We start from the raw sequence: 26,341 nt of genomic DNA, 5'->3' as shown, positions 1-26,341 counted from the left end.
TCACAAAGATCCACCTGGCTCTGCCAGGGCTGGGATTAAAGGCGTGCGTCACCACTGCCCAGCGCATTTCCTTCTTAAAATATATTTACCTTCAGCACTTTCTTCCTCTTCTCTAAAAACATTCTTATCCCTTTAAAATATTTACAAATCTGGTAGCTCTGAAATGTGTCCTTCCCATGCCTCTTTTCTCAACTCCAAAAGATAGTCATATGCCTTCTAAAAACACTTCACTTAGGGTGTCGGAAACATCTCACCCTTAAACATATCAAAAAAGACTTTTTGACTGTTAACCTATGTAGTGTCTAGATTTAACCTACTCCTAGTTTTTCAGTCTCAAATATGTGGCAGCAGGGGCTGGAGAGACAGCTCTATCTATGGTTAAGAATGTTTGATGCACAGTCACAATGACAGAGTTAGGATCCCAGCATACACGTAACAAGCAGGTGTTCTGAGCACAAGAGAATCGCAGGGCCTTGCTGGCTTCCAGCCTAGCTGAGAAAGCACGAGCTTCAGGCTCAGGGAAAGAGCCTGCCTCAAAGGAACAGGCAGAGTGAATGACAGATGAAGTCACTTAAAGCCACCTTCTAAAATTCCTTCAACACTTGCACATTTATCACATTCTTATAGCCCACCAACACACAAAACAAATAAAAATGGGCATCATTATTCAGCACCTACTATAACCAAAAACCTGGAAAAGTACAAAATAATAGCATTAGAAAAATAATTAAAATATATAAGTAGAAAAACATATTAAAAAGTAGTTGTGTAAAGATGAGAATATTACTCTTTAAATATTATCCTTATTTATATTATCACTTAAACTCAAGTAGAAAACAAACATCTTTCCATCAGTAAGATTAATAAAAATAAACCAACAATATGTTAACTGAAAATCAATTTCAAAAAAGTTGAATTTCCTGTCTTAGTATACCAATATGCCTTATAGTATTTCCTAACTGTCTCAGTATATCAACGACATCTTAGTACTCCCTATCTCATTACACTAAATTTATCTTTGTATTTCCTAATTGTCTCACTATATATCAAATATAACTCAGTATTTTCTATCAACCACAGAAGTTTGTATTTTTAAGTTACTGGTTTATTTCAAATAGACTTTTTACTTCTTCATACTACATTACCTCTAAAGGATGAAGGTTCCTGAAGAGCATTACTTGCCAGCCTCGCTGGTCCACAGAAAACCAGGACAGTAACGGGTGTCACTGCTGAACAACACCTGATATTAGCAATTCTATGGGCTCTGGTCATTTCATCATAAATAAGCCAGTCTGTGGGCAATGCTTGAATTGCTGCAGCCTGACCATTGGCTGGAGGAATCTATTGAGACAGTTAAAAACAGTGTTAGTTACTTAATTTCTTGGGAATACTTTTAAGTTCTCTAGTGAAACAGATGATGTACAATAGCACTCAAACATTACAGCAAGCCACTGCTCTTCTGGTTTATCCGATCTCCTCACTGCTTTTCCAATGCTACCCCTGCTATTTCTAAGATTTAATGTTTCATTACACATATTTTACCATTTAATTTGCTAAAGCAGAGGTAGAGTACTTTTTTATTTTCAGCTACCTAAATTTGATTCACCACAAGGTCTGAGAGCATTAAAAATGTTTTACCTTTTTATACTGAGGCTGACTGAGAACTGAAGTAGGATGGAATCGTACTTTCTTTTCCTTTGGCCCTGTCAATACTACATTCTCTCTGTCCACATGGACTAAATTAGGATACATGCCTGCTACCAATGCAGCTTTAACAACGGCCCAGTTCTCGGAGTTTGTGTTAACATCTCGAATGTCACCACCACCTCGTGCTCTAACAAAACCTGCACAGATAAAAAGAGCACACCAATCTTCTCTATCATGCAAAAGGTTCGTAACATTTGTGTACATTTGACAGCAATAACTGTAACCTCCTATAAACTTAACAATACTCAACTCCATGATTAATACAATCCATTCCAGCAAGTGTGAAGTATAAAACCAATAAAGCAAAGTTTAGATCTGTTCAGGCTAGATGAAGTACAGTGTTTACTGGGACAAGATCTCATGTAATTCCAACTGGCCCTGAATGGATCCTCCTGTTTCAACCTCCTGAGCATTTAGGATGTCAGTGTATAGCTAATATACCTGGCTCTATATGCACACTCTTCAGTAAAGTCACTCATTAGTTGTTGTGTTGGTTAGCTTTTTCTCAACCTGACAAAAGCTAGTCATCTAAGAGGGGACCTCAACTGAGAACACGCCCCCATCAGATTGGCCTGTGGGCAAGTTTGTGTGGCATTTTTTTGATTGGTGATGACATAGAAGGGGCCAGCCCACCGTAGGCAGTGCCATCTCTGGCAGGTAGTCCTGGGTGGTCTAAGAAAACAGGCTGAGCAAGCAAGTCAGCAACCTTCTTCCATAGCTTCAGAAGAGTTCCTGCCCTGACTTCCTTGGGTGATGTAACAACTGTAAGTTGAAATAAGCCCTTTCCTCCCCAAGTTGCTTTTGATCATAGCAAAAGAAACCAAACTAAGATAGCTACTTTTAGAAACATTCTCCAAGTTCACAGCTTGAAACCCCGAACCATTCTTTTACTTGTATCAATGTTTTCACTTTCTCAGACATCAACTGTAGAAGTATAGTTAATTAACTACATGCTTAAATTTCAAAAATCCTTCATATTTCCCTATATTTAAAACAAATCTAAATTCTCAATTCTCTGGTTTCCCTGAATACTTCAGCTAACCTATAAATCCAGATTCTGATACTACTGACTATCACTTCAGTTAACTATGTTATTTTAAAAAAAAAAAGCCAACAATAAAAAAAATCATTCAAAGAAGCAATTCTAAAAGAAAAAAACATTAAATTCTTCTCAAAAAGAATTAAGTACCTTCAAGTTATTACCAATCATTTTAGTGTTCTACAACTACATACACAGTAGCCAGATCAATCTACTTAAATTCTTATAATTGCTATTTTATAGAGTTAAATAACTTCTGGTTGGTAGTGACAAAAGTAAATATAACAACTTATTAAATCTAAACTGATCTTTAACAAAAAACATAAATTGCTCACTGACAACAGTATCAAAAAGGTACACAGACCATGTCCATATAGTTTACTACTACAACCTGTGTAATGTTTTATTTCATCAATAAGGAAAAGTCCAGAAGATAGAGAAGTGTACACATCAGCTCATGAATACAGAGACATAATGGGATATAAAACACTACAGAAACTAGCCAGGCGGTGGTGGCGCATGCCTTTAATCCCAGCACTTGGGAGGCAGAGCCAGGTGGATCTCTGTGAGTTCGAGGCCAGCCTCGGCTACAGAGCGAGTTCCAGGAAAGGCACAAAGCTACACAGAGAAACCCTGTCTCGAAAAACAAAAAAACAAACAAACAAACAAACAACAACAAACAAACAACAACCAAAAAACTGCAGAAATTGGCATCACTTTAAGTCTAGAAACATGAAGGACAAGCAGGTGTTCCACATAGGAAACCTTACCTGATGCTCTAAGCTGCCCAAGCAACTGTGTTCTCATGCCTATAATGATTTCCATGGTAGCTTGTGAGAGAAAATTCTTTTCACAAAAGGCTCTCTCCCAGCCATCACTCCGTGCTTTCTGCCATGCCTACAAAAAGAGAGTATATGGAAGACGTGTTTACCAACCATTCCTCACTGAGGTAAGAAAGTAATGCCACTGTATCAATCACTAAAGGTAAAGTATCATTCTAATAATTTTACAAAAAAAATGTAAAATTTTAATCACATTAGACTTGTCATTTAGTTTATATACAACTGCTATCATGTTAACTGAGTTTACAAAATTCCAATGAGAATTGAACATCAAGTGACTCAAACGACCAACTCTGTAAGACTTTCCCTCATAAATACAGTTTTTGGCTGGTATATAGATATCTAGTTTTTTTACACATAAGCGGGAGGCTTTCCACTTATATTGTCCATTAAAATACTTTTACAGCTAGGAATCCTGAAACTCCTAATAATAATAAAAACAACCTCTATGTTACTCTCCCAACTGACTGGAAATAGAAAGTGGGATTTTGGGGGCTGGAGAGTTGGCTCAGTGGTTAAGAGCACTGGCTGCTCTTCCAGAGGTCCTGAGTTCAATTCCCAGCAAATACATGGTGGCTCACAACCATTTCTAGATGCTCTCTTCTGGCATAACGTCATACATGCAGATAGGGCACTCATATACATAAAATATATGCATAAGTAAATAAATAAATTAAATCTTTAAAAAGCAATAAGTGGGATTTCTAGAAATCATACATACAATATAAAAATCTGGCCTTTGAAAATATGCTATCCTGGCTTGGAACATAACAAAAAGAATGCCGTATTTTATCTCATCAGCTTTCAAGAGAGCTAGAAAGAACACAACACAGGGATTCTACTCTAGATTTCTGATTATTACTTAAGTATCTATAATATATACTATCTAATATCTGAACTCAACAATCCATCATTCAATAATAATCATAAAGGAACTTGCAATTGTTTACATTACATATGCTGGAAAAATATTGAGTCCCTGAGAGTGTTTTCCACATAAACAAAGAGAAATGTAAGAATATATAGAGAGGCATAGCCTACAGTGAAGAAATTTGAACAATTAAAAAAGATTTTTTTAAAGAAATAATGTATTCTTTCCTACATATCTGAATTTCTAAATTACATTGCATTTCTCTCCTCAGAGGCTACTTTTGTCCTATCATTTTCTTTACTCAATATCTCACTATTATTTTTAAAAGTTTTAAATTGTCTTTTTTTGCTTTATAATATTAAATTATTGGCATAGTGCCTTGAGTGCAGAAGTAAAAGAAATATTGTTGAAAAATAATTTTACAAATACTAAATTGAAGATAATTTTCTTCCAATCTTTGCTCTGCGTCCTCCACATAGCACACAGTCATTCTCAATAATAATTTTAAGAGTATTTCTTGGCCAAGTCATGACTCAACAATAAGCAACTTTCAAACATGAAATATAAATATATAAGTGCATATATACAGCCTAATGAGGAGAAAATAGGGGTGACAAAATAAAGATAAATTGGTCATGCTAAACTATAAGGAGCAGATTTTTTAAAAAATATTTATCTTTTTTTGATATTATAATATAGTTACATCATTTCTTTCATCTCTTTCCTCCCTGAAACTCTCCCATACACCCATTCTTGCTCTCTTTCAAATTCATGGCCTCTTTCTTTGTTACATGATTACATATTATTAACTATAACCTACTCTGTCTGTATAATGTTACTTATATGTATGTTTTCAGGGCTGACCATTTCATACTGTAACCAATTGATGTGCTCTTCCCTTGGGAAGAGTATTTCTCCTACTCTCAGTATTCCTTAGTTGCCTGTAGTTCTTTGTGTAGGACTGAGGCCTCATGGTCATTTCCCTATCCACTTCTGCTTTATTGATAAAATGTGACTTCTGAGACTGGAGTATTTGTTGCTCTTGTAGAGACCCAGGCTCAGTTCTAAGCATTGACATGGTGGCTCACAACTCTCAATAACTCTAGTTCCAGGGACTCAAACTGTTCTTCTGACCTTCTGAGAAACCAGGTACACACATGATGCAAAGACACACATGCAGGAAAAACACTCACATACATAAAAATAAATAAATAAATCTTAAATGCAAATGAATAAAATGTGGCTTCCTATGTAAAATAAAATTAACAGAATGTTTATAGATTTTTATTTATTTTTTAAACGGCTATCCTTGTCCCAGAATGTATTTAACACATCACGCTTAGCAATAAACAAAAGTAACGGTACCTGGAATGCTCTGAGAAGTGCCATGTGGTCACTGAAAGTCCCTGCAGTGAAACGTTTCCTACAAAGCATAGCTGCACGTTTTTGAGAGGCCTGGGTAGGCAGTACAAAAGGGTCGCGATAAGCAAGCGTGCAGGCAATTGTAAGGATGGGGTCCAGACACTTTAAAACAACAGCACACAGGACCATTTTACCGAGATGTGGTTCTACTGGCAAATCAGCCAAATGATACCCAAGCTCAGTCAGATCTTCCCACGCATCCATTGCATCTATTGTCTAGGTAAAAGGAGACAAAAAAAAAAAAACAATTTGACATAACCCAAAATGATACTTAAATAGTTATTAAGTATAAATTAATGCAAATAATTCTTTTACTCTCATATCACATGAAAATATATTTTGTATTAAATATATACACATATATAAGAACTATTTTAAATTATAAGAGCACTATTTAAAGTACTGATCAACTAAAATCTTTTAAAAGAATAAAATCACTTAAAACATATACTCATTTAGCTTAAATTTCAATTTGAAAAACAAAGAAGTAAAATAATTAAAACACCAACCTTCAGCATCTGAACAGCATTTCTTACAATTAAAGTTGGAGGCGGTTCAGGGGCTTTCATAAGGAAGTCAGCAATGGTACAATTAACTGGGGCTAACAGTTTAGTATGTAAACAAAGTTCCTGTAAACCACAAGAGCAAAAAAAAATTTTAAAGTAAATATAGAACATTGACTTTTATTTTAAAGAAACCATGAGAACTGTTTCCCAGTCCCAGACTAGCAAAGTCTCAGAGTCAAAGAACAGAAGAAAGAACATCTTTGATGAAACATACACTCGCACTCGTAACACTATCAATCAACTTACAGCAAGATGACCACTGCCCCCTCTGGCAACATTTTCTCACATAGTTTTTACCCACAAAACTTAAAGAGTCACTATCCAAACAGTAACTCATTTTTCTCCCAGTATACTCACTCATTCAACCATCTTTTCCATTCAACAAATACTCAGGTGCTTTCTGCAGACAGGCACTATGCAACAAGTCAGAGAAGGAGAGGACAGTGCCTGCTGTTTTGGAGTTTATAGGAGAGGGAAAAACAGACCTTACACTACTTTAGAAAGTCCTTATTTAGTTACTTAATTATAACTGTGTTCACTGCTATGAAGATACTGGGTGGGGATAAACCGTAATCAAGTTCCAGCAAGAGCAAGAGAAGTCACAGATAGTTTCCTAGAAGAAGCAACACCCACACTAAGATATAAAGAGAAGGATAGAAGTTTACCATAAAAGAAATAAAGGAAAGGAATTTGGAAATGGGTTAGCATGTTAAAGCAAAAGATATACACAAAAGAAATAAACGTAACTTGAAAAAAAAAAACTACTAAATCTGGTATGAGTAGGAACATGAGGATGGGGGGGACTGGAAACACTTGAAGGTTTTATCTAGTAATTTAGGCTCTAAGAATTTTTAATTATATATAAAAAGAATAGAAAATCTTGCAAAGACACTGAGACTAAGAAACCATCACAAGGATATGGATGTCAAAAACATGACTCTATATCCCTTGAATGACAGGAAGCAGGCATCTAGGCTGAGAGACTAAAGAATCAAAGTGGGGGCTGCAGAGATGGCGCTGTGGTTAAGAGCACTTGATGCACCGCAGTGAAGGAGGTTAAGTCCCCAGCACTCACATCAGGTAATAGGCATGCTCACACACAGACACACAGACACACGTGTAAATAAAAATAAAGTAAGTAAATCTTAAAAATACAGAATCAAACTGATATTCTTCTGGTAGTATTGCACAAAGGCAGAAAACTCAAAGAAAAGCAATTAATGAAAGTTTGGAAATCTCAGTGAATGCAGTTTCAAAATTACAAAGGTAGAGTCTCTGCATCTTACACTATGATGTTGGTATTACCTTTGACAACTTAAATAATTTAGTTTCTAATCCTATCCAGAATTTTCAAAATCCATACTATGTATTTGACACTCTTAAAATGCTACAATTAAAAATACACACACACACACACACACACACACACACACACACACACACACACACAGAAGGCCCCATAATTTAAATGTATTCCAGTAACTAAATATCTGAAGGTTCAATAAGATTGTATACAGAAAAATCTTTTTTATGGATATATTCCCAGACTTCATAAAATTTAACTTATGATTTTATTTTGTAAAGTGATTAATTCAAGCCCAATCTGTAGAAACTGAAATGGCAGCTGTCCCCTCACCCACAGACAAAGCCTTAGAGCTGTAGGTCTACCTGCAATGGCATTCTCAAGAGCTCTGGAGTCTGAAATTCCAGCATGTTCTGAAATCGGAGTCTACTAAACAGACGGAAACAAATTCCAGGTCTACACCGTCCGGCTCTTAAAAATAAAACACAAAATTCAGACTCAGATAAGGAATAAGGACAATAATAAAGCTATAAATTAATGTGATTTAGGAGACAGAAAAATTAATCAAAATCAAGACATGAGTTCTAATCCTTACTTATCCTCTATGAATAATTTTAGAAGGTGTTCAGTGCTCTGGGACTCAATATTATCATTTTACTGAGCCAGAGTCACAAACAATGTCCTCTACAGTTACAGTTTAAAAAAAAATCAAAATTAGTAACATAAATATGAAAAACAAGTGAAATTCAAAGCATTAATGCTTCCTAATTTAAAATTAATCAATTTTACTGAGATGTTATCAAGCTCTATTTTCAGACCCATTGATTAGAGTTGTACAAATTATGGATTATATAACCACACAGGATTAGATTTATCCCATTACCACAGTGGCATACACTTCTTGGAAAGCATCAGAAAATATAATGACATAGTCTCCTTTTAGTTCTTCTAATCAGGGAAATAGCTATTGTCCAGGATGAATGACAGAGAAACTTCCAACCTTATGGAGCTCACAACCCAGAAAGGAGAAAGAGAGAGAAAGAGAAAGAAGAGAGAGAGAGAGAGAGAGAGAGAGAGAGAGAGAGAGAGAGAGAGAGAGAGAGAAAGCAGAGAGAGAGAGAGAGAGAGCACGATCACAAAGGCTACAAAATCTGATGTTCTTGAAATGTTCCTTTGTTATTCTTTACATACACTACATTGCAGTGGCAGTTTCACCTACCACCAGTCCTCCCAGTCCCCCCACATACTTCCCCTCTCCTCCTTCATTTCCCTTAAAAAAGGGGGGGTTAGGCCTCCCAGGGACATCAACCAAACATGGCATAACAAATTACAATAAAACTAGGCCCTCATATCAAGGCTGGGCAAGGCGACCCATTAGGAGAAAAAGGGTCCCAGGCGCAGGCAAAGGCATCAGAGACAGCCCCCACTCCCACCGTTAGGAGTCCCACAAGAACACCAAGCTACACAACCATAACGTACATGCAGAGGACCTGGTTCAGACCCATACAGACTCTGGAACCACTCCTCTATTCATCAATTACTTCCCAACTACATGTTCTTCAAATTTCCTATCCAGTCAGCCTCCTCTGGAATTTTTATCCTTTGCCCACACCTTAAATGCTGATTTCTCTCTGAAGCTGGACCACAGTCCTCTGCTCTTCATCCACTATCATCTCATCATCTGAGGTGATCTTAACTGCTTCAACTTCCATCCATCCTAAATCTCCTGATGCTAATTACAGCCTACACTTCAGAAATTTCTTAGACAGCTAGCTCCACCTGGATTTTCCAGTCAACTAAAGCTCAAGACAGCCAAAGGTAATTCTTCTTCTCAACAGAAGAACCCTTACCAACTTCTCTGTCTGGCAACAGCAGCAGCAATGTCCAATTTTCTAGAACAGAATCCTAACACTTAACATTACTTATTTGTGTGTGTGTGTGTGTGTGTGTGTGTGTGTGTGTGTGTGTGTGTGTGAGAGAGAGAGAGAGAGAGAGAGAGAGAGAGAGAGAGAGAGAGAGAGAGAGAGAGAGAGAGAGTTAGTTAGTTAGTTTATGAACACAGGCATGCCACAGTGCAGAGAGAGAGAGAGAGAGAGAGAGAGAGTTAGTTAGTTTATGAACACAGGCATGCCACAGTGCAGAGAGAGAGAGAGAGAGAGAGAGAGAGAGAGAGAGAGAGAGAGAGAGAGAGAGAGAGAGAGAGTTAGTTAGTTTATGAACACAGGCATGCCACAGTGCAGAGAGAGAGAGAGAGAGAGAGAGAGAGAGAGAGAGAGAGAGAGAGAGAGAGAGAGTGTTAGTTACTTTATGAACACAGGCATGCCACAGTGCACATGCATTGGTCAGAAGACAACTTTAAGAGTAGGTTCTCTCCTTTTACCATGGGTTTCTGTGATCAAATTCAGGTTTGCAGCTTGCATGGCAAATGCTTTTATGAGCCTTTTTGCCAACTCAGCATTCTTGATTCTACTTGATTCCTTACTCCTCACCTCCATACATATTAATAATGCCCAATATTACTTCTTTACTATATCTTGAATTATCACCCTGCTACAATAATCCTGCCTATTGTTTCTCTCTTATGGAAGTGAAATATTAACGAGCCCATTCTCCAAAGAACTGAAAGAATGCTATAACCACATCACTACCTTTTTTAGAGCACAAGGGTTGGGAAGATTGTTCAGCAATTAAGAGTGAATAATGCTTGTGGACAGGACCCAAGTTCTTCCACATAACTCCAGGTCCAGGAGATCAACTCTTCTGGCTTCCACAGGCAGGCGCGCGCGCACACACACACACACACACACACACACACACACACACACACACACACACTTCTTTAAAAAGAGAGAAAAGTAAAAATGGTCCTTAAGTACTTGTTCCAAACTTTCAGCCTAGTTCTCACCATCTTCTTTCAAACTAAAACTATAAACAACTTTCCTGCTCATTTTGTCCCACAGGCCTATCCGACTATTCCTTAACCTTTCAGGAATGTCTCTCTGTGGTTCCTCTTTTTTTCTTCAATTCACTCATAACTCCTCTAAAAGCATTATCCAGTTACAGCAAATAGTACTACTCTCACATCAACATGGATTATAGCATTTATTTCACCTTAAAATTACTATACTTTAGTCATTACTATTACCCCAATGCTTCACAACAAAGGTTGCCAACTGATATGTATTGAAAATATAACAATGAGATTTACTATGATTTCTGACCTGTAATAATATACAATTAATATTATAAATCAGCTCAATGTATCAAGAACACTCTGTTACAAAGAGAACAGTCTGACATAATTATAACAATCCCTGACTCTATGTAGTTACATAGCACAGAAATCATACCTTAAAGCCTTTAGTATACAAGGTATCTTTTCTTTTGGTATTTTTCAGTCAGGACACACTATCTAACCCAGTTTGTCCTTGAACTAGCAAGCCTTTTATCGATATCTCCCAGCTGCTGCCATTGTAGGAGTGGGCGTGTAACTGTGCCTGAACATTTCACTCTTGATGGACACTACCCAGTTCCCAGATCTTTTATTATGATGTTGCAAAGAACAGTCTTAAAAAAATCTTCACATATATGTAATAAGTAAAATTAAGATATATTGTGAGGGATAGATTACATAGTAAAAAGGAGACTTAAATGCAGTTTTAATTTAGCTTCTGAAGAACTCCCATTAGAATTTTGCTAATTCCCATTAGCAAAATATCTGAGCCATAGCCGGGCGTTGGTGGCGCACGCCTTTAATCCCAGCACTCGGGAGGCAGAGGCAGGCGGATCTCTGTGAGTTCGAGGCCGGCCTGGGCTACCAAGTGAGTTCCAGGAAAGGCACAAAGCTACACAAAGAAACCCTGTCTCGAAAAACCAAAAAAAAAAAAAAAAAAAAAAAAAAACCAAAGAAAAAAAACAAAAAAAAAAACAAAAAAAAAACTGAGCCAATATTTTTGCCTTTATGTTTTATATTCTATATAACAAGTTCATTAGTTTCAGATTGATAAGAAAAATCACAATACTTGATTAATTTGCATTTATTTGGTATATATGAGGTGGAGATGTTTTTGAGACTGTTCTTTGCAACAATAATCAAAGATTGGGAACTGGATAGTGTCCATCAAGAGTGAAATATTCAGGTACAGTTACATGTCCACTCCTGTAATGGCAGCAGCTGGCAGATACAGACAAAAGGATTGCTCTTTCAAGTTCAATATGTGAAACAATGCATTAACAGGACATGGATAGTCTTTATTTTAATAAACTATTTTGGCCTTTACTAAAATTATTTTAATTATAAAAATTTTATTTGTATACTAAAGAAATTATTCCTGTGTCCTATTTTTAAACGGCTCATAATTTTTGCTTCCTTTAAACGTCTTTTATGTTAGCATGAATTATACTACAGTTTTAACTTTTTCTTCTGTTTTAAATTTTTATTAGTTCCTTGAGTTTCATTTAATATGTTTTGACTATATTCATACACACACAAACACACACACACACACACACACACACACACACACACACACTGCTTCCCAGATCCATTCTCACTTCCAATTAGTCTGAGATGTCTAGTCTTCCATCAATACATGGTCTACTTAGCAGAGGCTACACTCTTCAAGAAAACTGTCTTTCTCTCCCCCGGCAGCTAACAAATGCCAATAACTCCACAGCTATAGGGAAGAATATGTGCTCAACTCCCCTCTCCCTCCATGCTGGGATTTGCTCTCACCTGGGCTTGCAACATAGCCTAAATCTAACTCCTGACAAAGTACTCCAAAAAGGCCAGTGAGACGGCACAGGGGTTAAAGGCACATGCCAACAAGCCCAACTCCTTGTTCTAATCTCAAGAACCACATGTGGAAGGTGAAAACTAGTTCCTGAAAGGGATCCTTTGAATGCCATAGCATCTCACACACATACAAAAGAAAGAAAGAAGGAAATGCAATTTAAATTTTTGTAGTTAATTTTTAAAGTACCAACAGTTTGCTTGACAAAGAAAATATAAAATAAGGTTAATATGAAACTAACATATAAAAGAATATACAATAAATATGTAATGTATATGATAATATTACTATCACACAGGCAATTGAATGTAGATATGCATGTAATTATAACACAAAATGTACATTACCTGCCTTTGCGCTGTATGGCACTAGCTTTGGAAATCCATACCATTTTTAACATTGTAACAAAATTCAGTGCATCAAAGGATTTCTGTAATATTTAAATCATCTTTATGTTAAAATACGATTGGTACTAAAGAAGAAATAGATATTTCAACATATTTTAACATGACAAGTTAAACTTAAAGCCCTCTCTTGATTAATTATAAGAAAGTGATTCTTCTTTTTGTTTTTATTTTCTTGTTTTTAAATCCTAACCAAAGCTTCCCCTCCCTCCCCTCTTCAAAGTCTTCCTCTACCTTCTCTCCCCGCTAACTCTCCTCTACTGAAGAAACTAATTCTTAAAAACTCAGATTTGTTGGTTGTAAACACTCTAATGAAAAACAATGAATGGCAAACTAAACTTTGAAGACCTAATCTCTACGCTGTGCTTGTGGAACCGTTTGCTGTTCTTTCCTGCAGTTTAATAACAACTGAGTCTCACAAGACACCAAGACTTTATCATGACATCAATGTGGCTGGTGGACATAACCAGAAAAAGGATGACACCAATGAACATCCTAACATGGAAAGGGGAACGCTTGCAGGGCCTGTTATAGGCAACTGGGGAATGCTGAGAGCAGAAGAAACAGTCTTTCTTGAGCAAAGATACAGCAATTAGCTATCCAATATTAAGTAGTCAGTCCTGACATCACATGGGTACAGGTTCAATCATACGCACTGTACAGGTTGGATTTATGTATTTAGAAATATATATAAATAAATAACAAAGAAAAAGAGGACATGAATTTGCAAAAGCAAGGGAGAGGCAAGGGATGAGGCAGAAGGAGGAAAGGGAAGGAATGATGTGATTACCATGTCAAAAAATAAAAATCATTATAAAAAACAAACAAAACAGTATAAAATGCAAAAATAGGATTCTCTGGTGATTACTTTCTATCACATTACATCATTTTAAGAAACCGTAATGACTAGAAAAAAAATGCTGAATTACTTCTCAAGGAGGAAATCTCTGGAAGAATGAGAGTAATAATTAAACTAAACACCTGAAAGCGAAGTATTTTAACCCTTGCTACTTAACATCCTGCTGAGTTATCAAGAAATTAACGTTTCCTGAATGTTTCAAAGAGAAGTATGATCATTAGTAACAACAGACAGCCTCAAGGGTCTAAAGTGAAAGTCTGTGGTAGGAGGGGTTCAATACATCTCTGAGATGATACAATACTTCAATTATTCAGTGCTCTTGCTTTCTCTAGCACAAAACTAATTTCACAGAGCAAGCACAAATGTATTCTTCAATAAGTTTAGAAACCTTTAGAAAGTACCTGCTTAGCTTATAATATTTGCTTCATTTGCTAGTTTGTATGTATAACTTGATACTATCACTGTGTCTACATCATGATTTGATAACACCTAAAAGAATTAATTTCTAAAATACCTACTTCCTTCAGCTTTAAATAATTTAAGAGCAATAAACCTGTACTTTTTGCTTTTTCCTTTTTCAGACAGTTTCCTGTTATGTAGCCCAGGCTAGCCTTGAACTCTAGATCCTTCTGTCTCAGTCTCCCCTGCAGAGAGAGCAGGTATAGAGCAATCTGATAAATCTTGATATTTATAGGCTCATCACTTAGTTTTACTAATACTATTATAGCAGAAACAGTTTATTCTTCCTTTATGATGAATTTTATCAAAACCCACAATAAATTTTATTCTCTGTAAGATAATCCTAAAATGACATTGAGAACATGAATTTTCTACACTAAAAATGATTACTTATATCCATTTAATAATTTCTTCCTTGAAAAACCAATATCCCCTACCATTTGATCTACTAAAAGTTAGTGGCACTGGGAATTATCAGTCATGTTGATACTGAAAGGAAACAAATGTTACCACTTACTTGTCTGAGAAGAAATTTTTTTGCAAAGGGCCCAGTAGTAAATACTTTATGCTTTGAAGTCTTTGTTGCAATTTATGAAAGGCCACAGTTGTATGAAAGCATCAACAGTAGATAAGAGTAAGAAAAATACTCTCTTTTGCACAAAGCCAGGTAATGATTTGCACTGTTGGCTAAATGTTGTAATGTTCACTCTAGTTTATGCTGCTGTTGGTTTTATATGTATGTGTCTATGCATGTGTGCAGGTAAATATACATCTGGAAGCCTGGGGTCCACAGCATACATCTTTCTCAATTTTTAGGATTTTGTTTTCCTTTGTTAATCAAGATTCTCTTGATCCAAATACCTTCAGAACACCTACTATACTACTATATACTATATGTGAAGTATTAGGTTCTATCAGTGAACAAGAGGGATACAACCCATCTCCACATGAGAGGAAAATAGAACATATGTAATCAAATTGCCACGATGTGATAAATTTATTGTATGTATTCAAACTCTTTACTTTCTTACTACTAGTTAGTAAATAGAAGCTAATCTTCTTGTCTAATTTGTTGGAACACCAAAATATATCCCATATATTAAATATAAGGTAGAATAGTTTAGTAAAACATTTTTGTGATAAATTCATCTATAAAGAAATTTGCAATTAAAATGAAGTCTTTTATTAAAGTAGCTGTTGAAATGGAACTCAATCTTCTTCATTTGGTACAAATATAACTTATTCATACATACCTCTTTTACCTTACCAGAATCAATAACAAAGACAACATCATTGACAGTGATGCTTGTTTCAGCAATATTGGTAGAAAGGATCTGCAATGGAAAATTATTTTATGATTAATATGAAAATAGATCAATGAATAACAAAAATAGAACATAAAAAAAATCTTATGATGCTTACTATTTTTCGGACACCTGCAGGTGGATTTTTTAATACCTTCTTTTGATCAGATGTCTGCATATTTGAATGAAGCATAAAGACTTGATATCTGTTTACAATTGAAAAGAGAAAATGGACTATAGAACCTGTCTGTTAGCTTAAGCAACAAGTACAAAGCTTTATAGTTTACCTATGTGTATTGTCAGCAAACCGCTTGTCATCAAACAGGATGCGATCCCTCAAACCAACAATTTCATCATATCCAGGTAGAAAAATTAATATTGCACCTTGGAGAAGAATGTTTTCAGTATTTAATCTTGTGAAATCAGACACAATTAACAAAACTAATTATAAAGAATAATATGATGTGATTTCACACATTGGTACATGATTATAAAAACTATTCACACGTTACTATCAATAGAATTACAGAACAATTTTGACAACTAAATACTAATTTTTCAACACAGTTTGCTTCAATTCTTTCAGACAGTACTTACCAGCATCACAACTATGGCAAATATTGTATAGAAGATGCATGATCAAATCCAAGTCTACTTTTTCATCATCAAAACTATGATGGTATGCTTTCAACAGCTCTCTGTCTTCTGCACTGAGGTCATTTCCATTTGTTTGAACCAAAGAACTTTCATCTAGATTTCCAAATTCCAATGAAGCACTAAGAAAAATACCAAATCAGTTTTTATTAAACAGAAGAATACTTAAAGACAAAGGTTTCCCATTATTTCCTCTGAATTTCCAATATGCCCTAAAGAAGGTGTCACTTAATGTACAATCTATAGTTAATTTATGTGTTGGTTTGAAAAAGCATCTTTTTCAAGTTAAATTTGATAAGTGATAAATTTGATAAGAAAAATCATAATTAGAAGACCCTTTATCAAAAAATGCACTAATGACCTACAAATACATCAAAATGCTTAGCATTATCTGTCACTAAGGAAACACATATCAAAACCAAAATAGTACTATTCCACAACCAAAAGGAAGGCTAAAGAAAAATGACAGTTAAGTGATGAGGATGGTGCAGAAATATTGGAACATTCCTAGAATGAATATAGACTAGTACAACAATTTTGGAACACTGTGGCAGTTCTCCAAAGGATAAACACAGTGTATACTACATGCAATTCCACTCCTAAGTACAGATGGAAGAAAGATAGAAATGGTTGGATGGGTAGATAGACAGGTAGAAAGACAGTTAGATATCTGCATTAACTGTCAATTTAAATATCTGTGTTCATATTCATAATAGTCAAGAGTGAAAATAACCCAAATATTCATAAACTAACAAATGCATCAACTGTGGCATATCAACAGAAGGGACTATTGGTTGAAAATAAGACACATAAACTTTGAAATAAGTAAAGGAGAAACGGAAGTTACAAAAGACTACATATCATATGGCTCTATTTACATAAACTGCCAGAACAGACAAAGTTATAGAAAGAGGAAATAAATTAGTGGATAGCCTAAGAACTGGAGTAGTTAAGTGGAAAGGGAAGTAAATGCGGATGGGCACCATTTTTTTATGTGATAAAAAATACTCTACTATTGACTGTGAACATTAAAATAATTTACTGAATGTGAATCAAATGGTATATGCAATATTTCAATAAAATTTTATTTTTAAAAAATCATTTATATTTTAATAGGTTATTCATAATTGTTCAATATTATAAATAATGATGATGATAATAATACCTCTATATATAATTCTATACTTAAAAGCAATTTGCTTATGTGGTTTTTCAAAAGTCACAATCAGGATAATTTACTCAAATAAATAATTTGCTTCTTTGGTCTCTATATAAAAAAATAAAAAATAGCTATCATTAAAAATTATCAATGAGACTTCTAGAAAGTTCAATTCTGTCCAATTTTCCTCAGTTCAGCAGTTTCTACTGAAGGGCCCACCAAGGGGAAAAAGCAAACAAACAAGATTGTTTCCAATAGGGGAAATACTAAACTCACGAAAGTTTTTAAGTGAAGTGTTTTGAATCTCCAGTTTTGTTTAAAATTGTTTACTGTTTCAAGTCAACAAGCAGATGAACACATCTTTTGTTTAAAGATGTAAGATTTAACTAACAGCTTCAATAATCTAGCAAACATAATAAAACTTCAGTATATGTGGCTTTTTTATGAGGGTTCTAGGCTCAAAGTCAGGTCCTTATTCTTGCCTAGTAAGCACATCACTAGCTGAGCCATCTCCCCATTATCTACATACCATGTTTAAGTGGAAATCTCCCTTCCAATTTTTCAAAATTTTTAAATAAAGTAAATATGGTACAATATGTCTTATTAACAATTTGAAGAAAATTCTTTTATAATTACAAAAATAAATCTTTGAGTAAAAGACTGTAAGTAGGTTACCTGTTACAGAACCTATGATTTACATGGCTAAGATTATTTTAAAGACAGAATTCATTTTAAATAGTGTAAGGTTCTACCTGTAAGATTCTAGAAGATCCACAATTTCAGTTTGTCCAAAGTGCTTAGCCCAGTCTAAAGCCATCCTGTAAAATTCAAAGATATCAGACTAAGAAATAATTTATAATTATATAATTACAAATTTTCAAATTACAAATTTTTAATTCTTTTTTTTTTTTTTTTTTTGGTTTTTTTGAGACAGGGTTTCTCTGTGTAGCTTTGCGCCTTTCCTGGAACTCACTTGGTAGCCCAGGCTGGCCTTGAACTCACAGAGATCCGCCTGGCTCTGCCTCCCGAGTGCTGGGATTAAAGGCGTGCGCCACCACCGCCCGGCACAAATTTTTAAAATTTATATAACTAGTCACCTAAAATCATTTATTTATTTATTTATTTATTTATTTATTTATTTATTTATTTATTTATTAGAAATGTACCAGTAATTATTATACAAGAGATTTTAAAATAGGGACAACCGTAAGAATTATTAAAAGGCATGTGCAAATATGTCATCACAAACAAAGAATGGATACAATTCAAAATTACCAGCCATTTGATGCTTTACTGTGGACATTGGCTCCCATACTAATTAACTGCTCCACTTGGCTCGTAAAACCCCGTCCCGCAGCCACCATCAAAGCTGTTGCACTGGTCTCACTATGCCTGTAATCAACTAAAAGAAGAAAAAGATAAAATGTTAAATGTCCAAATATTAAAGGCCTTCATTGTTTCAGTTAACTAACATAATTAACCTGAGACTTGTTCCTTCATTTTAAATGACAGCAATATTATACAATCTTTAACTATCCCCTTCAAAGAAACCCAAGATGCTCTTTCATAAACAGGGTATAATAAAGACTATCTTCAGAGATAGAAGATGAAATTATTTTATGTTTACTTTATAATTAAGAAGAAGAAAGCTATTGTCTTGCAAAACCCTTAAATGATTTTTTTATCTACATGTTGCCATGTTCACTCAATAACAAAATATATAAAGAATTTTAAGAATTAATTTTTCATCAATAACTAGCAATAAATGCTTTAAGACTTCAAGGGGCTGAAGAAATGACTCAGTGATTAAGAACACTGGTTGCTCTTCCAGAGGTCTTGAGTTCAATTTCCAGAAACTATATGGTGGCTCACAACCATCTATAGTAGGATCTGATGCTCTCTTCTGGCATAAAGGTATACATGCAGATAGAGCACTCATAAAATAGATAAATTCTAAAAAAAAAAAAAAAAAAAAAAAAACCATATGTTTTTAAAATTCTAAAATTTTTAAAATGCTAAAAGAAAAGATACATTTTTTTAAAAAAAGACTTCAAGCAAAGTTCTTGAAATTTTTCTTCATATGGCTTAAGATACTATAATAATGAACGCAAGGAAATAAAAACTCAGGAAGAAAGGAAAAACACTATACACTTTGATGACCATTATCAAAATAATCTAGAAATCAACAGAGAACCAAGGAAGACAGTCAAGAGTCATAGTTAAGGATTTAAAGTACTTTATCAATATTTTAAAGCAGTATTTCTCAGATTTTAAATCTCTAAACTTTCAAGATTATTAAATTATGTAGAATAAATACTGAAATAATGAAAAAACTAGAAAACAGCATGAAAAAAATGTCTGTTTTCAAAACAAAATATTACTTCTCAAAATTTTTAAAAACATGATGAACTTTAAAAATGCCTATCAATAGAGGCCAAATACATTTACAATAAATAAGAAATCCTAAAAGATCATTTTATGAAGAAGTCTGTTCACTAGTAGATGTATAGGATTTTAACTTAATAACCAAACCCAAATATTAATCTAAATGCTGTTACCACAATAGTTGACCCAGAGTCACTAAATTAACATACCAAGAATACTCATAATATAAGGAACAGAACTTTTTTAAAATTGTTTTTAAAACTGCAGGACAAATCTACTATAAGATGAAATCCTCGAGGAATAAAAGGATTTTTTTACACTTAAAATAATTTAAAACAGCAAATACAAAACAGAAGTAAATGTAATAAATTTCCACATTTAAATAATGAACTAGAATTTTCAGAAACAGTATGAATCACAAGACAGTATAGTAGACAAAGTGAAATGCCAACAATAAGTTGAATTAATACATGTAAAAATAGTAATTTTAAAAAGAATAGATACTTTTAGGATAAAAGGCCTAGTATATCCTAAGGAATTAAGTTCAGAAGCAGAGCAGGTGCATTTCCATTGTTTACATTTCTTTCCTTATTTACTGGGGACACATGACATGGCATCTGTGTGAAGATCAGAGGACAACATGGGAGGAGGATCAGTTCTCTCCTTCTACCATGTGGACTTTGAGGATCAAACTCACATCTTCAGGGTTTACAGCAAGCCTCTTTATCCACTGAGCCATCTCCCCAGCCCCAGTCACACCTCTTAAAAGGGTTTATAAACTAAAATATATCCAAAAGTGGTGCAAATCAGAGAACTAAGGGACTAGATGATGTGTCATGTTAGAAAACAAACAACAAAGAAAAGGGGTTGAAATAAAATAAGCATGTCATTGATAAAAAGCTTAAAAAAAAAACCTGTCTTCACAATCTAGAAAGTCGGTCAGGCATAAACACACACTAAATCTCTCATCAAACCAGAAGCAGAAAGACAGAAGGTATACACGTGAGAAAAGTACGTTGACTCAACATATTAACGGACAGTTGTAAAACACCCTCAAGTAAGAATGCTGCAAGGAGCAGTGGTGTCCATATTTAATTTCAGCACTGAGGAGGCTGAGGCAAGAAGATCATGAGTGTAAGGCCAGGCTGGCTTACACAGCCAGATCCTCTCCAACAAGCAAATAAACCCACAAGAAAAAAGGAGAAAGGAAAAGAAAGAGGCAAGATGTTTCCTGTCACCTTCCATATTAGACATGACCATCTCTCTGGTAAAGTGCCTAAAGGTAGGATTATTGAATAAGTATGTGATCATTTATTATGAACCCTGTGAAGAGTAGAGAAGGCTTCTGCCCTCACAAAGTTCGTACTCCAGTGTCGAATGGGTAGTGAACAACAGCAGCAGCAGCAACAGCAGTAAGTGACAAATGATCAAAGTCAATAAAAAAAGTAGATCAACAAGACAGTCAGAAAAGGGTACAGTTTTCTTCACAGAAAAAGCCTCTCTGAGCGGCAATAACTAGCCAGAGGCCGAGATGGTAGAGGCCTTTATGTCTATCAGATTCTGCAGTTAGGCTTCCAGGTAAAACTGAATCAACACAAGTAAAGGCTGAAAGACAGGAATGTATCAGCACGCAAAAGGAAATCAGATCCAGCCAAATAGCTTAGGAACTGAGAACTAAGTGCCATCCCTAGAACCCACATGGAAGAAGGAAAGAACTAACTCCTGCAAGTTGTTCTTGACCTTCACACAGAACCCATGGCATGTGTGCACCCAAATACATACATACACAATAATACATACACAAATACACCTATATAAAAGGCAATAAAGCCGGGCGGTGGTCCAGGTGATCTCTGTGAGTTCGAGGCCAGCCTGGTCTACAGAGCAAGATCCAGGACAGGCACCAAAACTACACAGAGAAACCCTGTTTCAAAGAAAAAAAAAACAATAAAATATTAAAAAGAAAAGCAACTCAGTGGCTAAAGAGCAGCGAAGAAAAAGAAGGCTGGTGGAAAATAAGATGGAAGGTAGCAGAAGGTGCTGGATCAGCTACTTTTCTCTCTCTGATCCAGTACTTGACAAGAAGCAAGCTAAGGGAACACGTTTATTCTGCTTCATGGTTTGTTGAGTTTACAGTCGTCCTGGAGGTGAGGACAGGGCAGCAGCAGTGGCTCCCAGGTGTGGTGGCAGGAGACCACATGCTCACACTTTACAGATGAGAAAACAGCACAACGGCAGCCAGGCTGGGCTCTAACAGCCTCAAGGCCCACCCACCATCCACTTTCTCCAGCAAGTTCTAGCTCCCAAAGCTTCCACAGCTTCCCAAACAGCACCACCAGCAGGAACCAAGTGCTCAAATACATAGGTCTACAGGGATATTTCACATTTAAAGCCACCACAGATCCAGCCATGGAAAGGACTTTTTTCCTTCACAGTATAATCAGAAGCAAGGGGAAAGCAGGCCGGTGGGATTTTTGGAAAGATCAATCTGACCCCTCTAGGGAAAACAGTGCACCCAGAAAAGAAATAGTGATGGATTACTAAAACAGTCACAGGACATCATTTTCAAAATAAATTTAAAAAGTTAGGGGTCATTTCAAATGGATTGTTAAAGCCATTGTTCTACCTTCATTTCTGTTGCTATGATAAATATACTGACAAAGAGGAATGTAGGGGATAAAGGGTTTTTATTCAGCTTACAATTCTAGGCTATGGTCTATCAGTTTGAGGAAGTCAAGGCAGGAACTTAGAGACCCAGTAAAAAGTAGAGAGAAATGAATACATAATGTTGCTTGTTTGGTTGTTCTCAATTTGAATTCTCCACTCTTATACAGTTCAGGACCCTCCACCCCAACCCAGGGAATAGTGCTGCCAAAGTGGACTGGGTCTTCTCATATTAATTATGGCAAGCCTCCCACAGACCAACTCAATGTAGACAATCATTCTCTTCCCAGGAGATTTGAAAGTGTGTCAAATTAACAATTAAAGCTAACCACCATAGCCATTAACAGATGAGATCCATCTAAGGAGTAAATGTAAATAAAAAAATAAAATGAAAGTCTTAGAATTGAGGCCCATGTACTTGAAGATGGTGGAGGTGGGGGTGGGGAGAAAAATTTCTGCCAGGAAAACCAAGAATTAATATATTTTTTAAAAAAGAAAAAAGCCACTTTGAAACATCAGAAGCTGAAGAAAATGTTAAAAAACAAAATGGTCAATAATTACAACAGTAATAATGCTAAGGGTTTAGGGAAAGCGATAAGAATATTATTGGACTTCTAAAGCTTTCCCAGTGCTGATTTTCAATGACTATTCTACCTGTTGACTAGAAACCCATAGAATTATAAAGTTCATTTCTGGTTGTCAATATCCCTGAAAGTCAACTAGTAAAACAGGACAACTCATTAGTGAAGACCTATCACATGATATAAAGTATATAAGAGTTTGAAGATCAGAACCTGAGCCTATACAATTTTTAGGTAACAAAAAAATCATCATTTTCTAGATGACTCTAAGAATCTCAAAGTTATTACTCATTTTTCATCCATTTTTTTTTAATCACAAACCTCTTTGAGACCCTAATTCTTTTCCTACACCACAGAGTCAAAGACTAGATTACATAAATGCATACAACACAAATATAGAAATGATTACATTGATGATTTTTTTTTTTTTTTTTTTTTTTTTTTTTGGTTTTTCGAGACAAGATTTCTCTGTGTAGCTTTGCGCCTTTCCTGGAACTCACTTGGTAGCCCAGGCTGGCCTCGAACTCACAGAGATCTGCCTGGCTCTGCCTCCCGAGTGCTGGGATTAAAGGCGTGCGCCACCACCGCCCGGCTACATTGATGATTTACAACATAAATATATAAAAGTATTTTTGTAAATAACTATCATATCTGTGAGGACCTTAGGAAATCACTCTGGAGGTATTAACAAATTTGAAACAATGTAAAGCATTTTAAAATAAAAATAATGATAGTAAACCAAACATGTCACTCATACTTTTTAAATTAGACTCTATTTGTATCACAAATAAGGGCAAGAGAAATTATTTAATTTAAATAAACTTACCACTAACATTTTCAGTTAAAATAAGATGAAAGACCTGAGCAAAAGCATCGACATCTTTATGCAGCCATATGTCAGAAAGGCAAGCATCCATTTCCTTGATTAACCATGGTTCAAGGCAATTCACATCCTTTTCTGTCTTTTTTTTTAAAAAAAAAGCAAAGATTACAAATTATCTAATTCCTTAGTATTTGCTTACCACAAAATGGCCACAATCATCACAAGAACTAAAAAGCATACAACATACACATACTATTATAGCAAAAGTCTCTAATTTCTTCTTATAAACATAATCTTTCATAACACTATATTTTGATATTACAGTAATCTTTTATCTGAAAGTGAGCTTGTCCACAAGGTACTAGCCCCATGATCAAGCCACATGTACTGTGTTTCTGATGGTAGATGTACTATATACCACTGGTTTCTTTTCCAGCTACATCAGAGGAAGCATTACCCTAGACCTTCTCAACACTAATACCAGTCTCTGCTCAATATCCAGTACATCGGAGACTCTGCTGGCATGCAGGCTCTCACCTATAAGCCCAGCAACGCAAGAAACTGAGGCAGAAGAATACAAGTTTCAAAGCCACCCTGTGCTATATTCCAGACAATAGGCTGTCTGGAATTCCTTTCCTATCCTAACTCCCCACAAAGAAGCTCTGCTGGCAGGGAGACAGATTATACCAGGCTTTAGAAGCTTTTCCTATGTATAATATCCAACTCAGTTCTTAAAACCACTAGTTTACACAGTCAAAATGCTAATCATGGACTGGAGAGATTGCTCAGCCATTAAAGGCTAGGCTCACAACTAAAATGTCAAAATGCTGATCACTAACTTAAATGGATCTTCCCTACACTGAACAATTTTAAAGCATCCTTCAGAAGTCTCTTTTAAAATTATGCAGGTATAATTCTTCTGGATACATCAGAACTTAAACACTAGTGTAGAATGTGAATATCCCCACATCTTCTCATGCAAGAAAAATAAAAATAAAAAAAGAGCTAAATTTGAGGCTGGAGCGATGGCTCTGCAGTTAAGAGTGCCTTTTGTGCTGCGTCTGCAGAGGATCCACACTCGGTTTCCAGGAGCACTTACATGGTGGCTCATAATCACCAGTAACTCCAGTTCAAGAGGACCCATTCCCCTCTTCTGGGTTCTGATGGTATATATCTGCTCTGATGTGCACACACATACATGCAGGCAAAACATTCATGCACATAAAATAAAAATAACAAACCTTTATTCTTCTAAAGTCAAAGTTTGGAACCATGAGTATAGCTCAGGAGTAAAGCGCTTATAAGGCCCTATATTTAATGACCAATCCTTTAAAAAAAGAGGTACATTATTCTGAAAATATGTTGTAGAGTAAAATAAACTAAGAAAACTACCCTCTACTAACAAAATAAAAAAGTATTATTACCTCATTAAAGTTGTTTAACCTACAAAATTTTTACTCAAAATATCACTATGAACCAGTATAGTAAAATATCATATTTTACCAGCTGACTGAAGACCGCATCACCTCCATCATCTAATAAATCATACTCTTCAGACACACTTGCAACAGCTCTCTGCCTCTGAGATTCAGGCTTGAAAGTATTCTCTTGAGCTGAGTACCATTCAGTAAGTGTGGTCTGCTGTTTCTCCTCTAAATTACAAAGGGAAAAAAAAGCAGATAGGGTCTTTCCTTTTGATAATGTGCTCCTTTGTTTAAAAAATAAGAAACAAACCCAAAAACATAATTCAATTTCCTATCACTTGAAAGTTGGCTTTACTTTGGAGTCACTTTTTAAAAATAAACTGGGTCTTTCATAAAGTTATATGCAACATAAAGACATACCAAGCTGCATAAAAATATTCATCTATTGGTAAGAAGGCTGCTTCTAACCCAGAGTGTCAAGAAGAGCATCTTTCCCCATAATGTACCTACTGTTTAAATCAATGACTAATATTCATATGGTACTTCATAGACAATTATTTATTAAATTTGTACCATCTCAATTGTTTCAGATACAGGAATTCAGAAATTTCAAAAGTTTTAACATTTTTGCTTCATAATTTACATGTAAGCAATGATGTACTTTGCAGTGACATAGGAATCGCTAATCATATATTCAAGTGGAGAATCAATAGTTATGTGCCCATGATCATGCATAGTAAACAAAAAATAAAGAGTATAACCAAGTAGACTATAAAAAGGAAAGGGGGATATAAATTCTAATTCATACACTGAAACACAGTATGCCACTATAAGAACTTCTTTAAGCAAATATTGATAAAATGGAAGTGAAGATGAACCCCTGTAGTAATACCAGATTTGGAAATCTTGCTGGGAATAGAGAACATGCTGTAATCCTAGGATTCAGCAGGCAAAGGAAAAAGATTAAGCAAGTTCCAGGCCAGAGTGAGCTCAACAGTGAGATCACGCCTCAGAAAATAAAAAACTGGAAAACGACATTTTCAAGGAAGATAAGCCTGTTATCATCAATCCAGACACTCCTT

General features: G+C 35.3%; 1 protein-coding gene across 1 annotated transcript in view; it reads right to left on the bottom strand.

The window, feature by feature from the left end:
* Nucleotides 1–26,341, bottom strand: part of Ythdc2 (YTH N6-methyladenosine RNA binding protein C2) — a 59,529-nt gene that overhangs the window by 15,151 nt on the left and 18,037 nt on the right. The window contains exons 9-23 of the mRNA XM_059246054.1: nt 25,339–25,487; nt 23,839–23,974; nt 18,658–18,784; nt 18,135–18,200; nt 16,167–16,345; nt 15,857–15,953; nt 15,688–15,775; nt 15,519–15,599; nt 12,891–12,973; nt 8,116–8,221; nt 6,391–6,510; nt 5,825–6,097; nt 3,517–3,643; nt 1,639–1,844; nt 1,146–1,341 (exon numbers count right to left, since the gene is read on the bottom strand). Coding sequence (XP_059102037.1) covers nt 1,146–1,341; nt 1,639–1,844; nt 3,517–3,643; nt 5,825–6,097; nt 6,391–6,510; nt 8,116–8,221; nt 12,891–12,973; nt 15,519–15,599; nt 15,688–15,775; nt 15,857–15,953; nt 16,167–16,345; nt 18,135–18,200; nt 18,658–18,784; nt 23,839–23,974; nt 25,339–25,487 — 2,034 coding nt within the window. The remainder of the gene's footprint in view (nt 1–1,145; nt 1,342–1,638; nt 1,845–3,516; nt 3,644–5,824; nt 6,098–6,390; nt 6,511–8,115; nt 8,222–12,890; nt 12,974–15,518; nt 15,600–15,687; nt 15,776–15,856; nt 15,954–16,166; nt 16,346–18,134; nt 18,201–18,657; nt 18,785–23,838; nt 23,975–25,338; nt 25,488–26,341) is intronic.

The sequence above is a fragment of the Peromyscus eremicus genome, chromosome 19 (assembly GCF_949786415.1).
Source record: "Peromyscus eremicus chromosome 19, PerEre_H2_v1, whole genome shotgun sequence".
NCBI lineage: Eukaryota > Metazoa > Chordata > Mammalia > Rodentia > Cricetidae > Peromyscus > Peromyscus eremicus.
Note: the sequence above shows the minus strand (reverse complement) of the source record. Positions and strands in the feature narration are given on the sequence as shown.